Below are 18,682 nucleotides of genomic sequence, written 5' to 3'. Positions count from 1 at the left end.
ATTTATTTATTTATCTTTGTCCTTCCACGTTGACTCAGCGTGTTTAAAAATTCAAAAGTACAAGCTTCAGCTTCCATTGCACGTTGTTTCTCTCTTCTGAGTCTTCTCTTTGTGATCAATGGAGGCTAAGCTGTTAAGCTCTTCTTCTCCACCTTTACCTGCTGTAAACGGCACTGCCAAAATTTCAAGGCCCAGTAACCTTATGCCTCTGCAAACCAGGGAATTCCCCAGCTTTAAGTTTGATTGCTCTGCAAAGTTATCAAAGAAACCCATTCAATTGGTTCATGCTTCGGACCTACTCTTTTGGGTATAAAACAATCAACCCTTTTTCCGGTCTTTTCTATTTACTTAAATTCAGATTTTTTTATTATTGTTGAGAGAAAAAAAAGGTTATTTCATTGTTTGTTTTAAATAGAAATTAAAGCTTTGGTTTTAGCTGAATTTGCTGCATTTATTTTCTTTGCATCTGGCTTATTTTAGATCTTCCTGCATACTATGAAATTGTGTTTTTTTTTTCTAAGCAGCAGTTATATAAATTCCATTGCTAGATTGCTTGGAATCTTGACTTTTAATAGTTTTCTGGCGCTTGTCTGAGTTTTGCTGTTTGTTTGAAAATTTTCATGAGAAGCTTTCTATTTCTAATGCAGAAAGACGAATATCATTTACAGATCTCTTTTTTGTTTAATTTTAAATTTTTAATGATTTTCCCCCTTGATATTTCACTGCAGAATTCTAGTGGTAGTATATATTTGTTAGCATTAAATGTCCGTTTTCCCCTTCTGGATAACACCAATTTGATTGCAGGGGCAGCTGCATTCTCTTCAACATGATTCATGACATAGAAAATTGAATGCTTCTCTTCAGCATGCATCTTTCGTTATTATGCTTTTTCTAGCTACTTGAGTTCTTTAACACATTTATACCGAGTGTTTATAAACCATGCTCGTAAAGGAAGTTAGGATGACTACATTGAACTTTTTACTAACCCTTGTTAAAAACACTTGCCGATTTTATTTTTATTTGGTATTTCTGTGGTGTTGTAGCTGATATCTTTTCAACATTAATGAAGGCTTCTGATTATTTAATTTTGGTTTCATCTCGATAGATTAAAGGGGGTAAAAGAAAGGGTGGATGAGAGCGAGAATTTAACCCTGGAGGCCGTGAGGCATTCATTAATCGGACAAGAGGACAGTATAATATTTAGCCTCCTGGAGAGAGCTCAATATTGTTATAATGCTGATACGTATGATCCCAATTTCTTTTCAATGGATGGGTTCCATGGCTCCTTGGTGGAGTATATGCTCAAAGAAACTGAAAAGCTTCATGCCCAGGTATGTTTTACTCGATGGTTTGGAAAGTGATCACTAAAGCAGAGAGAAAAAGGAAGGTGGTATGGAAAACTCGGTGCCGATTTTTCTCATCAGTTTTTAATTGCATATAGGTTGGCAGATATAAGAGCCCAGATGAGCATCCTTTTTTCTCAGATGAGTTGCCGGATCCCCTGTTGCCACCTTTGCAATACCCAAAGGTAAAGTAGTTGGATGTAAGAGAAATCACAATTGTTGCTTTCGTGCAGTGGCCTTGGATATGTGATTCTTTGCCAACATGGCATTCTGTTAATTACTTGTTTTACTGGAATTTTAAGCATTTGTCACTTCCATTACTCTAGGAGTAAAGGGATGGGGTTGATTGAAGACTTGAAGTAGGTCTTAGTTCAAATCAAATGGGGTAAAACTATAGTCAGGGAAAACATAGTCCTCTGCTAGTAAATCACTATTTTGTAGTCTCTTGAAAGATTTGAAGAGTACTTTTCTGTGCACTTTTATACTATTTTCTGGTGCTAGTGATGCTCTTCATGCCAATGCAACATATAAACATAACTCATCTGTGGGTAATAATTCAGTTTGATTCGTTTTTTTTATCATCATGGGAATATAACATTTAAATTGTTATGGAGAGGATTGCTTTCTTGTGATACATTATTATCCTGTGTGGCAGTCTATTCCAAGAATTTAATCCTCTGCACATGATCTTTACTTCTCACAGTGTCACTCTTCATATTATTTGTAAATTTGTGGACATTCGAATTTTTTTTCTTACTGTCGGGGGTTTAAGTTTTAATTTCACATTGGAGCCTTTTTCTGTCAATCAAACAGGTACTACAGTCCATTGCCGATTCAATAAACATAAATAACCAAGTGTGGGAAATGTACTTCAGAAATCTTATTCCGAGACTAGTGAGGAAAGGAGATGATGGCAATTGTGGATCTACTGCCGTTTGTGACACCATGTGTTTGCAGGTAAACATTTTTACGAGTCTGTAGGTTAGAAACTATTCTAAGCATATTTAATATGTTTTTTTTTTCCTTTGGAGAGGTCTCGTGTGTTTCCAATTTAGTTATATGCCTTCATCTGAAATGGTGATTTACAGGTAGTACTAAGCGTCATGAATTCTTATGTCGTCTATCCCTTTTATGTACTTTTAGTTTAGATTTAGTACGTACAAGATGTCTATAGATGTTGTTTTCCAAAACTTTAGTTACCAAAATCTAAACCATAACTTGAGTAAATTTTGAAAGAGGTAGTTCATTCTATTTGAATGAGGTTAAGCCTTTCTAAATTCTGTTAACTTGATGTTACCAGGTACTGGGTAATGTTTTTTCTTTCCTTCTTCGGTTTGCTTGAATTTGACAGTTACTCAGTAAGCCGATTCACTTGACGAAATAGTCTTATTGGTTCATTACAGGCTATATATAAGGCTCTGATTCGTGAAATCGATGATAAGTTAGTGACGGTTCATTTCATTCGATCCACATGTAGAACTGGGTTCTGCTTGTGTAACAAGTAACTGCATTGTTTTTCTAATGTATGTCCTTACTTTGTATTCCACATATGCAATGTGAACCATTTATGTTACAATTTGTTGACCTTCATAGATCTCACTCAAAATCTCGAAGAGTGAGCGTTGGTTGTATAAGGTTTTCATCGCAAACATCTGTTGTTCGGATCATTAAACTAATAGTTGTACTCTCAACAACTTCACATTTCGGGAACTCTCGGATGCTTAAGCATATGTGTTACTGCAGGCTCTTTCAAAGAGAATTCACTATGGGAAATTTGTGGCAGAGTGTAAGTTCCGGGCATCACCAGATGCCTATACAGTTGCCATCCAAAAACAGGTATATCATTTTATTAGTTCCATTCTGAGTGCATTTTGTTGAAGCATCCGTGGTTTCATTATTCGGTCTCGGATTTCACAGGACCTGAAATGGTTGATGGAGTTGCTGACATACCCGTCGGTCGAAGAGTCGATCAAGAAAAGAGTAGAAACGAAAGCCAGAACGTATGGGGAAGTATTGTCGGGTAATATAAACGAAGATGGTGTGGATCCGGTTTACAAAATAAACCCGGGCTTGGTTGCCGACTTATATGGTGACTGGATCATGCCATTGACAAAGGAAGTCCAAGTTGAATACCTGTCGAGAAGGTTGGACTGATACGAATAAAATTGATACAGTGTCTCCGTTAGCAATCTATAAGTTAGTGAGTGTTGGTTTATCAATTTATCATGTATTATAAACGTGTTTAAAATATATATTTAAAACTTTTTATATATTGAACTATTAAGTGATCTTGGTCATAAATGTAAATATTATTTTTCTTAGAGTTAATTTCATCACGTGTCCTCAAAGTATGATCCTTATTTTAAATTGGTCTTTACACTTTTGAATATTCTAAATAACTATGACTGTCATTCTAAATTAGTCCTCAAACTTCTGAACATTTCAATTTCATCCCAAACTATGACCTTCATACTAAATTGGTCCCCAAAATTTTTGAACATTCCAATTTTATCCGAAATGTACGTATATATTAAACACATCACGTGTTAATAAAATCATTAGACCAAGTTATATAATTATGTGTTTGAAAGACAAAAACAAAATTTAGGTTAAATTTTGTTTGAAATTAATTAAATATTTGGATGAATTTAGATAGAAAATTATAACATTCAAAAGTTTAGGGAGCAATTTAGAAAGAGGGTCATAGTTTAGAAATGAAATCATAATATTTAAAAGTTTAAGAATTAATTTAGAATAAGAGTCATAGTTAGGGATGAAATTGAAATATTCAAAAGTTTAAGGAACGTATAATGCAACTAACTTTTTTTTAAGTCTCGAATTTGAACAACTGTGCCTATAAAATTTGCATGTATTATTAATAATTAATAAAGATTCTAAACATGCATTATTATATAATTATCTCAAAATATTCCAAAACAAAATTTTTATTTATTTTTAGTTAATCTGAGTTATCAATTGTTCGAACTTAAAGTTTTAAGAAAAATAATACCACCTTCTACCATGGAGATGATTTAATTTCAAACAAGCTCCTAAGCACAAAGCAATTCAACCCTTAAACAAGTCTAACAACATAGGAATATAATCATTACATGAAAACAATTTATTAGTGTTTTCAATCACTGAAGAAAAGAAAACAAAAAATCAGTCTAGAACGGATAAGATATAAAAAAAGAAGCAAGCTTTCCCACTCACTCCAAACAACAATCTCTCCGTTTCCTTTCAATGGCAGCGGCAATGGCTTCAACCTGTTACTCTACTATTTCCACTTCACTCATTTCAAACAGACCCTTTCCTTTCTTCCCAAGACTTCGCAACATGAACCCCTTCCCTTCCTCCTTTCGGAGCTCCAAAATTCGAGCTTCAAACTCTGCCCCGGTCCAAGAAGATCATTACATGAGCATCGATAATCTCCGACGGTTTTTCCGTCTTACTTCGGGGAAGTGGATGGTTCCTTCCACGTAATTATTTATTTCTTAATCACTTTTAATTTTCATCGTTTCATTAATAATTTTTCTTTTAAATGTTTTGTTTTTAATTTGTAGCAATTTGATGGAAATGGAAATTTGTTGCAAAAAATAAATACGAGGCTTTCGGCTAGTTCATATGGAGAAGATGAGCTTATCAGTCTCATTCAAACGTAAGCTTTTCAATTTCCATTATCATTAGTAATTTTTTTTCTTTTGGTGTGGATTAGAGATTCTTTTATCCTTTTGAAATATATATGATATAATTCTTGGAGTGTTTTTATTCTTATTTATGAGAGGGTTTAAACAAGAAAAATCATATATTTAAGTGAACTAGTTATTATAGCTATTAGATTCCTATGGTTTTTATATTTCTCCTATGAAGGTTGGTTGATAAAGTTGTTTTTAGGTTGTACATTGAGCAGCCTCAATCAAGCACTTCAATTGCTGGACTTAAGGAGGAAGTTGAATGGGCAGAATACAAAATAAAAGAATCAAATATGTTCACTGTGGACAAATATCAGGAGGTACAGTTTTTCCTAATTAGGATTTGAATTTGTCTGATTTTCGATGTATATTCTTTTAATTGTATCGTAGCTTTTAAAGTTAGTTATTTTCTCTTACAATTATCGATTATGTTTAGTCTGCAGATCGGATTTTTCCCCAAAGAGAGGGCTTTTTCATTAAGGTACCAGACTGCTGGCATGTTAGAGACTGTGTTAAGACAAGGGGTATTGGGAGAAGATGACACTGGGGAGGAATCACCTAAGTAAGCTCTTTTACTCTTAGAAGGCATTCAGATCAATTGAATAATATAAACCTGGAAAATCAGTCGGAATAGCATTGATAGTAGCTTAGTTGTATACAGATTCAAACGCAATTATGGTTTTCTGCTCCTTTTTTCTTTTGTTGTTGTTGTTATGATGCATGAATTTTTTCTGATGGCTGGTATGACCTAACTTTAATATATAATGCATGATGTACGGTATGAATAGCTCCAATTTTAAAGAAATTTTCTTGTAACCATTTGAGAGGGCATCTTAAAAAATTGTCACATTATCAGAAGTTGATTTTTATATTTTCGATTGGTTAGATAATTGGGTAGTCCACCTGCGTATTTCCTTAATGTCTCCCTACCACAATCTCAGGGCCCCTATTTTGCAGTTTCGAGCTTTTCTGTTATGGTCGACTGGACCACAGGTGGGATGGCAAAGGACTTTTGTTCAACTCTTCAATTAACACCGGCCCTGGGTTTGATCCCTGGACAACCCTTACCCCATATATAAAAAGCGAAAAAACCTTTTCTATTATTGTTGCAAGTTGACTTGTCTTACTGTTAGTGTTTTCGGGAGGACGGGGTGGGATGGGCGCTGGCTTGCTTGGACATAGTGGTGGAGAGAAGTGGAGGATGATTACTTTTCCTCTTATGCGTCGTTTCAATAGTATTAAAAACTGGAATATTCGTTCTGTTTGGTTGTTTAGAGGAAAATCTAAAACTGGTCCTCTTTGAGTATTGAATTTGTATGGATAAATGGATCACTGGACAATGCTGATTCGCTAATTCAGTCAATGATTTATGTCACAAGGTCCCAGTTTCTAAAATGACGATTATGCTTTCGAGAGAGAAAAATATCTATTTTTTATAAAAAATTAACAGCTTTTTCCTCTATTGTCTGACCTGCACATGCACAGGTTGGTGCATTCAATTAAAAGAGCTAATTATTTGTTCTGTTTTACAGAAATATTAAGCTTCCTTCACGTCGGCCTTCCCTTGTTTGTGAAAATTGCCTATATTCTCAAGAGAAGGATAGACGAGCAAGAGCATTTCATATCATGGACCCGAGAGGCTTCATGGATATGCTTATCATCTTCTTAGAGGATAGAGGTGATGGGCCACTTACTCACCCATCACTTGTCGATATGGTGATAATTGATCTTAAACCATTTTGTTTAAACTGACAATTCTAGGTTCTTTATAAGATTTATGTGTATAAAATATTGTTTTATGGATTGTAGGATGGACAGGACCGGGTTTTACCCTTTTTGGGCAAGTGGGAAGGTCATTCTGTAACAAAGCGTAGTGGTGTTTATGGATCAACGATGGAAGAAGCTGATACAGTTGCTTTACTTGAAATGGATGACAATAATAAGCTCATCCAGGTATGTTTGTCTCTCTAAATGTTTCCGAGAACAAATATTCATTCCCTTAAAAAGGTAAGAGTCCTGCAATCTTGAAGTGGAGTTGATTTATATTTCTCTTAGACTACATTTATGATGACACAATGGATTAGTTCCATGAAGTTAGTGATAAGATCTTATTCATTTTGTCTATGTTTTTGTGACATTTTATTTTTTCTAAAATACTCATGTCCAGCCCTCGTATTTAATACATATTCACATATGGGTATGGGGGTAGGTTTCTCTAATTATCTGTAAAATCTTTGAAAATTTTGAAAATACACCTTCCACACAGACCAGTATCTGACACTAACTCCTGAGTCTGAAAATCATAGCATTTTGTAGTATATAAAAAGGCAAGGGCTGCATTTTGGTTCTGCTAACGTCTTTTACGATTTCTAAAATACAGAAAATTCTGTCTTCAATTTTTCTTATTTATGTTTCGGGCTTGGTATTCTAAATGCCACTTCAAGCTTAAATTATGCAGGTGATAGTTGATTAACACATGGTCTACCGGTTTTGTTGTCAGTTTTTATGTTTTTCTCCCTTTGTGTTTCGGCATACAATCAGGATGTTACTTGCAAGGGTGGTGGACGTGATGTAAGGACTAACGTGCATTGGACGGGTACAATTGCAAATAACTCGGTTGAATTTGAAGGGGCATACCAGCTAACATTATTACCTGGGGGAATGTATATGGGATACCCTTCTGATATCGCAAAGAGTGTAGCTGAATCCAAGTCATTCCATTTGGAGTTCTGTTGGTTAGAGGCACCCGGTAAGAGACAGAGACTGCTTCGAACTTACGACGCCGAGGGGTTGGCTGTCTCATCGACTTATTTTTCTGAGGTTAGAGTATGAGCTCCTTGTACATCACTGCGGAGGTATATTATTCCCTAACTTGTAGAAAAAGTTAGGGTTTTGATTTCATATAAAGGAAAGCAAAAGAGAGCATATTACTGTAACTAATTTTAAAATTATGAACTGAAGGTTGATCAGTTGAACTATTGCTTTTCGGTTAAACTAGTCAGTCGGATCCGGTTTTTTATTTCATGGTTATTATGGGTAAGATAGACGAGGCTTTACGAGTTTGTTGCATTTTTAAATTTTCAACTAAATTTAAGTGCCTTCCAAAGATCACTGCGTCGAACTTACGACGCCGAGGGGTTGGCTGTCTCATCGACTTATTTTTCTGAGGTTAGAGTATGAGCTCCTTGTACATCACTGCGGAGGTATATTATTCCCTAACTTGTAGAAAAGTTAGGGTTTTGATTTCATATAAAGGAAAAAGCAAAAGAGAGCATATTGCTGCAACTAATTTGAAAATTATGAACTGAAGGTTGATCAGTTGAACTATTGCTTTTCGGTTAAACTAGTCAGTCGGATCCGTTTTTTATTTCATGGTTGTTATGGGTAAGATAGATGAGGCTTTACGAGTTTGTTGCATTTTTAAATTTTCAATTAAATTTAAGTGCCTTCCAAAGATCACTGCGTCGAACTTAGGACGCCGAGGGGTTGGCTGTCTCATCGACTTATTTTTCTGAGGTTAGAGTATGAGCTCCTTGTACATCACTGCGGAGGTATATTATTCCCTAACTTGTAGAAAAAGTTAGGGTTTTGATTTCATATAAAGGAAAGTAAGCAAAAGAGAGCATATTGCTGCAACTAATTTGAAAATTATGAACTGAAGGTTGATCAGTTGAACTGTTGCTTTTCGGTTAAACTAGTCAGTCGGATCCGGTTTTTTATTTCATGGTTGTTATGGGTAAGATAGATGAGGCTTTACGAGTTTGTTGCACCATTTCTTGTAAGTTTGTTGCATTTTTTAATTTTCAACTAAATTTAAGTGCCTTCCAAAGATCATAGTCTTGTGCCTATAAAGACTGGTTCTTGTTCATCTGAAAATAAAGACAATTTATCTGAATGGTACAGTAGATTCATGGGTTCCACTTTGAAGCTTAATCAAAGAGTAGTAAGCTCCTGTTGGCCCCTTAACTAACAAAGATGAATGATTCCCTTTCTCAGCCAAATTCCCTTGGTCTAACATGACAATAACATCACAATTCTGATTGGTACTTAGCCTATGTGCTATAGTCACACTGGTTCTCCGCACCATCACTCGTTCCAATGCCTCTTGCACCAATTTCTCAGATTTATTGTCAAGTGCACTGGTTGCTTCATCTAATAATAACATCTTCGGATTCTTCAATATGGCTCGGGCTATGGTGATCCGTTGCTTCTGCCTCCCCAGATAGTTACACACCTATGTCTCCACACCAGGTATCATAACCTTCTGCTAGGCCTGCAATGAAGTCGTGCATTTGCCACTTTGGCTGCTTCCTTGATTTCAGATTCATCTATTTTGTCCGATGCTCCGCATAGAATGTTTTCCCTTAGTGTGCCGGAAAATAGTTCCGGTTCTTGGCTAACAAGTGCTATGTGTTTCCTCAATGACCTTAGGTTGTATGTCCTTATATCTCAACCATCAATCTTCACTACTCCTTTACGGCTTCAATGGTGATTGAGAAGCCTTCAAAGATGATCGCATTAGGCCTGACTGGATACGCAAAATCGACGTCACAAATTTCTACATGTTTTGTAATTTCTTCAACCAGGTAACCACTATAGTCATCAAGTTCGATTTGTGTGTAGCTATCGATTATAGCAAACAAAGATCCAACAACTTTGGTGCTCTTGGCGAAGTCCGGGGTCAAGCTTGCAGCTTCAGCAATGAGAAGGCTGGTGCTAACCATAATAAGGAATGTTTTAGTGGAGGCTTTTGCAGTGATATATCCTTGTGATATGAGTTTCCCACCATACCAAAAGCAGAAGGCCTTAATGCATGCGCCGAGCAGTTAAGCTGATCTGAGTCCAATACCTGCAAACCAAGCTTGTTGAAAATTCTCTTTTCTTGGACCTTCAAGCGAATTTCGCCACATTTTCAGGATTCGTTCTTGAGAACAGAAGGAAGTGATGGTTCGGTGATTGAAAACTGCCTCGGCAGCAACCTTGGTGCTCTCTTGTTGTGCCTTGATGGCTTTCTTGTACATGCTTTTAAGCAAGACCTTTCGAGTGTACATTGTTGATAACGATGAGGGGTTGGAGCGCTATCATGACGACAGCAAGTCTCCACGCAATGAATAAGCCCATGGCACAAGCTAGAGTTATACCGGAGATGGTTCCCACTATAAGAGACATTCCATCACTGACCAAAGATCTCACCTGAAAACATTCAAGGTTCATGCAAATTGTGTCAAAAAAAAAAGGTTCATGCAAATCTATAGGAACATGCAAGCACAACATGACTAAGTTAAAGAAACGTAAGAAAATGGTAAAAACATACCACACTAGCATCCTTTTCTAGTCTAAAGGTCTATGATTAGTGGCAGCATTTATTTCCATGTAAGTTGAGGCATTCAAAGATAAATCCTGTTCCCTTCTTCCTGGACTTGCTTTGTTGAAGTTGCACTAGCATGTGATAAAACCCTTTTTCATTCACCATTAACTCATCGCGTGATCCAGTTTCCATGACCTGACCATCTTGGACAACAACGATTAAATCTGCATGTCTAATGGTAGAAAGACATGGGAAATGATGATCGTTGTACATCTGACGGATGCCTTTCCGAGAGCCTCTTGCACAATGCTTTCGGATCCAGAGTCTAATGCACTTGTTGCCTCATCAAGGAGTAGGATTTTGGGTGCTTTTATCAAGGCTCTTGCTATTGCAATCCTCTGTTTTTGTCCAGCAGACATTTGAATTCCTCGTTCACCAAATATGTTTCCACCAAGTGGATTATAAAACCTTTGCAACAACGATATCACAGGCGATTTTCCCGATCCGCTGCTACCCGCCAATGCTACAGTCTTTCCTGCAGGTATTTTAAGACAAAATTCTCGAAAGCTACTCTCTTTGGCCTTGAAGGATATGCAAACTCAACTCTGAAAATATTGAGCAATCTGTCAACCATAGAGTTGTACGATATTATTATGTTATATTCTATGAAAATAATGAAGCAGTAAACAGTAAAAGGAGATTATTACTTGACAGAGTTCAATAACGTACTTGGTGAACGTTGTGTGCGAGCGTCTCGGCAGATGAAGCTGAATCGGCTCCACCGACGACGTTAAACATTCGGCCGGTCAAATATATTACCAATGGTGCAACACTACCATCTACAACAGCTCCGAGGAAGCCTGCATTTATCAACCACATATCTACCACGTCCCCATGCATGAAAATGGAGCCTTTTGATCCTTTTTTCGACTTCTTAAAAGGGCTTCCAGCATCTTTACTACGACTCATTTTCTTAGCTTCCACCGCTTTTAGTTTTTCTTCTTCCATTGATATAAAAAGGGCCAGCTGTTTTTCAGCAGATTCAGACTCGAAAATCACAATGAGATAGCATCTTCTCTACTCTCTTCTTCATTTTTTTTATCCGAGCTTAGGTGAATGATGGATACAAGCTTAGGTTTTAGCTTTTGTAAATGAATGGATATTAAAATTTGGATTTCAAAAATAGCTTAAATTGAATGATAAGACGCATAAAAACGTACAATCATGAAGCTGCTGAAGATCTTAGATGCTCCATACGAACAGTTTCATATCTTTGAAAACAAAACACTTTCATTATTGTTCATCAGTCATAAGTGTAGGGATTTTGCCATTTTCGGAAAAGTCGATCTTGTTCAACCTCAAACAGCACAACATTTGCTCCGGCAGTTCTTCTTGTTTCTGTGTCTGTTTCATCACTTTGACACTGAATCAACAAGACTGCAATTAGATCATTATCAGTGTGTTACCTGAATGGTTAAACCAAGATCAAGTATACCGTTTTTCAAATGATCTCGAAATGATTCAAGCCCGTCCTTGAAATGAAACTGAAGCGATGTATGTCCAAATCGATCTCGTAGTAATTCGGACCCTGCATTACAAACACAATTAACAATCTTTTTCGCTGCGGTAACTTGAATGTGAGTGTTGAATATATCTATATTTCCGATGATCATATCCGAATAAGTATCGGACAGAATATGTATGCATTGAAGTTGAAGAATCTACATGAAGAAACTAATGTTATAAAAGCTGTGCTGAGGGCGTGAGAGAACTGGTTTTTCGTTGTAAGCACTGACGAGCTTCTTTTCCGTAGAACTCAAATTCAGATAATCAGGATTAACCAGCCCTGCCATTATCTTCAGCCTTTCTCTGAATGGAACGCTCGAATCTTTAGCGAACCCTTCCACCTTCTCCATTTCATCATCAACAAGTTTCTGAACCAAAACCACAAACAATTCGAGGTAAGTATGGAAAAATCATGCTGTTCGAATCTGCATCGAATAGGGAAGCAAATTTGATAATGTTACCTTGATGTTGTCCTGACATTGAGGAGACATGTTCTTGTCGAAATTCTCGGAAACTCTGAAATGCAGAACAAGGCTCATTCCTTCTCCGTCCCCGAGGAACATTGCGGCGGGATAAGTCACGACTGAATATTAACAATTAGAAGAGGAGGGATCGTCCCAATTGTTTTGAAATTAGGAAGTTCAACATGCTGAGCAATGTGATGTATCTTTCTTGGGGAAATGAATAAGTCGACACCTATTTGAGTATATGGGGAGAAATCGGATGCAGGACACTTCCTTTTATCTCTGGCAAACATAAATCGACATTCGAGTATGAGTTGAAACAATCATACACATGTGCTTCGGGGGGAAAAATGGAGTCAAAGTCACCATACTTGAAATAGGTCTCGCCTCGAACTTGAAATTCTGAAGGTGGAATCTCGGCCCAAAGCCTCGATTTACCTTCTCATTGCTACCTGATATTGCACATCCTGCTTGTGGAATATATAAAAATTGTTTTGATGAATCTGAAGTTGCACAAAAGACGTTGGTTATTCGAATTCGAATATGAGTATCAGATATGGATATTGTACATCAGACATACATATATAAAATGTTATTCAGAAGTAAAATGAACATGAGTAACATTCTTTGATTTGTTCTTCAGCATCACATGAAGTCCTCTTAAAAGAAAGCCGATAAACTGCAGATTTTCTTATTTGGGAAGCCATGTTTGCTGCCAAAATCTTCTCATTGTAACTGGTACGAGGAACGATCTTACATTAGCCGGATCGTACGCTTTTATCTTCAGAATTACGCCTTTCGTCTTCCACTCTTTTACACCTTTCGTGAGAACGATCCAAAAGTTTCTTCATTTGATCATCGCCTTCCTTGCCAATGATAGAAATCCAGCTGTTCGATTCTTTTGGTCCTTCTATGCTCTTTCTACCTCCGTCGATTTTTAAGTAACTTTCGTGGTATTGTTCTATTTGCACTTCCCTACCACGAAGCATGAAGAACTTTCATACTGAAGTACCTGACCACTTGATACGTTCCCAATTGCATTGCCCATCGATGGGAAACCATCTGAATACATATAAGATGATCACAAATTGTCAAGTCTCATTTATATCACTCGGATTTGGATATAAATGTCAGATATGAATATATGTTTGTTATCACCATAAACGCTGATGAACTCGTCATCTGATTCGGATTCCATAATACCAACAGAATCAAACCAGGTGTCCTCTTGGCAATATCCTGGGAAAAAACGATACTTTTGCCTGGATAACAGTGACATGTATTATTAATTATGAAGCGTTGAATGAAAGGAAATGAGGCACCTTTAGCATCAACTTGGCTAAGACGCCACTGCAATTGGGTTAAATGGAAAGTTGAGTTGGAAACCTCGGATCTTCTACAAGTAGTGGTGGCACCTTTCTCGAAATCCATACAAAATATTCGCTAACAGCTATGTCTCTCGCACAGGCATTGCTTTTCCTCTTCTTGTCTCCTCACTGCATTTTCGATCGCCGGCGGTACCTTTTCCGTGTCATCAATCCTTTACGGATAATATTGTCTAAGTTGGATAAGAAATGAATGTTAATGCAGACATTATAAGAAAGCCCAGAAAGTGTTGAAAATTAAGCAAGTGGCCAACTACTTTTCGGTAGGATTTTGGCATCACTTAATTTCGGTGCAAGTGGTGCAAATGACAGCCAATTTTGTTGAATTTTTATAATGGTTCAATGATCATGCCTTAGAATCGTTGGTGTGGGAATCATCAAATTAAAGATGTATGATGGAACAATTAAAGTTGTTCGAGATGTACGGCACGTGAAAGGCTTGAAGAAAAATTTATTATACTACGGATTGTTGGATAATAATGCAAGCAAGATTAAAACACAGAAAGGAATCATGAAGGTGTTCCGTGGAGCGCTTGTGGTGCTGAAAGGCGAAAAGATAGCAACAAACTTGTACATGCTGAAGGGAGAGACTGTGCTAGAAGCAGAAGCCTCTGTTGCCTTATGTAGTTCAGATTCGGCAATGTTATGACATCAGAAACTTGGACACATATCAGAACAAGGAATGAAAGTCTTTGTGGGGCAAAAGCTACTTCCAGGCTTAACAAGTGTATCACTTCCTTTGTGCGAGCATTGCATAACAAGTAAGCAGCACCGATTGAAATTCAATACGTCAAATTCTAGAAGCAAAAGTGTTCTAGAATTGGTTCACTCTGACGTATGACAAGCACCAGTTACATCCCTAGGCGGAGCAAAATATTTTGTCTAATTTATTGATGACTACTCCAGGAGATGTTGGGTGTACCCTATTAAGAAGAAGTCAGATGTGTTTTCAACTTTCAAAAAATTCAAAGCGCGGGTGGAACTTGATTCAGGAAATAAAATCAATTGTTTCAGAATAGATAATGGAGGAGAATACACAAGCGAAGAATTTGATGACTTTTGCATGAAAGAAGACATTAAAAATCAGTTCACCGTGGCGAACACTCCTCAACAAAATGGAGTGGCAGAGCAGATGAATAGAACATTGTTAGAAAGAACAAGAGCAATGTTGAGGGATGCAGTCCTAGAAAAATCATTCTGGGCAGAAGCAGTTAATACCGCTTGTTATTTGGTGAATCGACCTCCATCAACTGCAATAGAGCTGAAGACACAAATTGAGGTGTGGACTGGTAAACCAGCTGATTAATCAAACCTCCATATATTTGGAAGTATTGTGTACGTGATGTACAACTCCCAAGAAATCTCAAAGCTGGATCCAAAATCCAGGAAATGCAAATTCTTGAGGTATGCTGGTAGAGTCAATGGGTATCACTTGTGAGATCCCATTGCCCACAAAGTGATCATCAGCAGGGATGTTATCTTTGTAGAAGATAAGCTACAAAGAAAAGAAGAAGATAGTAGCGCTGAAAAGTCAGAGACTACACAGATACATGTGGAAAATGAGTTTGAACAAAGAGATTCTTCTGAAGTAGAACCAACACATGATGAATAAGAACCAGGGAGTTCTGAAGCTTCAACAACTCATCAATCAGATCGTGTGAGAAGACGTCCTAATTGGCACTCAGATTATGTAATAGAAGGAAATGTTGCATACTACCTTTTAACAGAAGAATGTGAGCCATCAACATACCAAGAGGTAATAAACAACTCAGATGCTTCACTGTGGATGATGGCGATGCGAGAAGAAATTGAAGCCTTTTATAAAAATAATATATGGGACATTGTGCCACTACCACAAGGAAGGAAGTCAATTGGTAACAAATGGGTCTTCAAAATCAAGCGAAATGATGACGATCAAGTGGAGAGGTATCGTGCAAGACTGGTGGTCAAATGATATGCTCAAAAAGAAGGTATTGATTTCAATGAAATATTTTCTCTGTGGTTCGACTAACAACAGTTCGAGTAATCTTGGCAATGTGTGCTACATTGAACTTACATCTAGAGCAGCTAGATGTTAAAACAAATTTCTTCATGGAAATCTTGAAGAAGAGATTTACATGTTCCAGCCTGAAGGTTTTGAAGAAAAAGAAAAGAAGAATTTGATTTGCAGATTGAACAAATCTCTGTACGGTCTAAAGCAGGCGCCGAGGTGTTGGTATAAGAGATTTGATTCCTTCATTATGTGCCTTGGATACAACAGACTTAATGCATACCCTTGTGTTTATTTTAAGAGGTCTGATGATAACGATTTTGTTATATTGTTGTTGTATGTGGATGTCATGTTGGTTGCAGGACCCAACAAAGATCATATTGAAGAATTGAAGGCACAACTAGCTAGGAAATTTGAAATTAAGGACTTGAGATCAACAAACAAGATTATAAGGATGCAAATTCACCGAGACAGAAGTAATATAAATATTTGGCTTTTATAAAAGAATTACTTGAAGAAGATCTTGTCAATATTCAATATGCAAAATTGTAAGCCAATATGTACCCTTCTTCCTATTAACTTCAAATTATCCTCAAGTATGAGTGCTAGCAGTGAAGAAGAGAGGATGAAGATGTCTCGAGTGCCGTATGCATCAACAGTGGGAAGTTTAATGTTTGCTATGATATGCACAAGACTAGATATTACACAAGCAGTGGGAGTGGTTAGTCGGTACATGGTGAATCTAGGCAAAGAGCATTGGAATACAGTAAAGAGGATCCTGTGATACATCAAAGGGACCTCAAATATTGCATTATGTTATGGAGGATCAAAATTACTTATCAATAGGTATGCTGATTCTAACTATGTAGGGGATTTGGATAAAAGCAAATTTACTACATGATATGTGTTCGAAATTGCTGGTGGAGCTGTAAGCTGGGTTTCAAAATTGCAGTCAGTTGTGGCTACGTCCACAACAGAAGTAGAATATGTAGCAGCTACACAAGCCAGTAAAGAAGCAATTTGGTTGAAGATGCTATTGGAGGAGCTTGGGCACAATCAAGAGTATGTCTCTCTGTTTTGTGACAGTCAAAGTGTCTTGCATCTAGTAAGGAATTCAACATTTCATTCAAGGACAAAGCACATACAAGCTCAGTACCATTTCATTCGTGAAAAGGTGGAAGAATGAACGGTAGATATGCAGAAGATCCATACCAAAGACAACATAGCAGATTTCATGACGAAGGCAATCAATGTTGATAAATTTACCTGGTGTCGATCCTCTTGTGGCCTGTTAGAGACGTAACCAATATGATGGTACAAGGTAATGGTACAAGGTAGAAAGAATAGTGTGAAGATATGATTGTTCCAATCAAATCTTCAAGTTGGAGATAGTTGAAAATTAAACAAGTGACCAACCACTTTTCGGTGGGATTTTGGCAGCACTTAATTTCAGCGCAAGTGGTACAAACAATAACCAATTTTGTTGAATTTTGTAATGGGTAAATTGAAAATTTAGTCATTGCAATTTAGGGTATTTACAAATTAATCCTTAAGCTTCAACTATAAATACCCTATCTCATTTAGCTTCAAAACCATCTCAAATCATTATAATTTTCTCCCAATACTAGAGAATTTAAAGAGTTTCTTGAGAGTTGTTTTTTCCTTTTTATCAAGAGAGAATTGTCATTGGTTTTTTCTTGGTAGATCGAGAGAAGTTGTAATTCTTGTTTTCTCATAGTGAAATTCTTCTACTGTTGCCCGTTGTTTTTACCCTATATTATTTAGGGGGTTTCCACGTAAAATTTGTGTATTTTTATATTTATTTTTATTTTATCAAATTATTAGTTACGATTTTGTTATATCCGATAGTCGTATTCCATAAAAAAACATAACATAAAACAAAGAAAACCCCAGAAAAAATAACAATCAAAATAAAATAAAATAAAAATACCTTGAGGACAATGAGATGTCCCTTAAAAGGACCCCAGCCTTTTATCCCGCAACGGGGTCTCTTTTAAAGAGGCGAAAGATCAACGCGAATATGTCAAAGCATGATAGAAGACAAAAACCATAAGCAGTAAAGCCCCAATTCTTTTATACATGGGGGAAGAAAAATGAGTGGAGAGAATTTAAAGGCAAAAGCAAATTTATAAAATAGGTTCTGAACGGTTAAATGTTAATTAAGGGAATTTATTAAACACTTGCACAATTTTGTTCCCCAAAAGTTATAACAATAACTTGAAATATAATTTTTTTAATAATACGGAGGATTATAATATAATATTTATTCATGATCATTTTTAGTTATTGATAATATAGATAACTGTTCGAAAGTAAGATTTAAGTGAGAACACTACTATTTTTAACTACCGAGATCATTTAATAGGTTTATAGTTAGGATGTGAATGGATACAAAATTTATATAAAAGTAAAATTAAAATATGAAAATTTGAAATTTACAATCTTTTCCTAAGCTAAAAATTAATTACAACACTTGCGTAATTTTATCGGTATTGATCTATAAAATTTATTTATTATTTTGTTTAATAAATTTTATATTTTCCTAATAAAATTGGTAGATTTTTTTTTACTCTTATAGTACGTTTTATTCGCTCTCTTTTTATCTTGGACTTAACATTATTTTTTCAATTGTTGTTTATTTAATTATTTGATTCATCTTCCTCTAATTTAGTCTTTCGGATTAGTTCTCTCGTATTGATAGATACTCATAATCATCCTAGATAGATCACATTCGAATTGCGATTAAATAAGTTGTCGATATATCATCATTGTTATATTCGTGTTTATGTTAGTATTGATAATGTTTTTCCTTCATCACTGATATTAATGTATGTTCGTATCTTATATTTTCTTTGTCAAATTATTTGGTTGAGATTCTAATTTTTTCTACGTATGATCTTATTTTTTTTGGAT

General features: G+C 36.2%; 1 protein-coding gene and 3 pseudogenes across 2 annotated transcripts; 2 read left to right on the top strand and 2 right to left on the bottom strand.

Annotated features, from left to right (window-relative positions):
• The first annotated feature begins 102 nt into the window (after window positions 1-102).
• Window positions 103-3,505, top strand: LOC120122999 (chorismate mutase 1, chloroplastic-like). Of its 2 annotated transcripts, none has more exons than XM_039142022.1 (6): window positions 103-307; window positions 1,113-1,331; window positions 1,442-1,528; window positions 2,157-2,300; window positions 3,087-3,179; window positions 3,261-3,505. In XM_039142022.1, the coding sequence occupies exons 1-6, from the start codon at window positions 119-121 to the stop codon at window positions 3,495-3,497; spliced, it is 969 nt and encodes a 322-aa protein (XP_038997953.1). In that variant the 5' UTR covers window positions 103-118; the 3' UTR covers window positions 3,498-3,505. The 2 variants fall into 2 exon arrangements, with proteins under 2 accessions (XP_038997953.1, XP_038997952.1); XM_039142021.1 differs by having other exon boundaries at window positions 1,106-1,331.
• Window positions 3,506-4,495: 990 nt separating this feature from the next.
• LOC120122931 lies at window positions 4,496-7,943 on the top strand (annotated as a pseudogene).
• A 963-nt stretch (window positions 7,944-8,906) lies between these two features.
• On the bottom strand, window positions 8,907-11,351 carry LOC120123066 (annotated as a pseudogene).
• Window positions 11,352-12,064: 713 nt separating this feature from the next.
• LOC120123065 lies at window positions 12,065-13,652 on the bottom strand (annotated as a pseudogene).
• Window positions 13,653-18,682: the final 5,030 nt, after the last annotated feature.

This window comes from Hibiscus syriacus, unplaced genomic scaffold (genome assembly GCF_006381635.1).
Source record: "Hibiscus syriacus cultivar Baekdansim isolate YM2019G1 unplaced genomic scaffold, ASM638163v2 tig00110388_pilon, whole genome shotgun sequence".
NCBI lineage: Eukaryota > Viridiplantae > Streptophyta > Magnoliopsida > Malvales > Malvaceae > Hibiscus > Hibiscus syriacus.
This window is presented reverse-complemented; position numbering and strand designations above follow the sequence as displayed.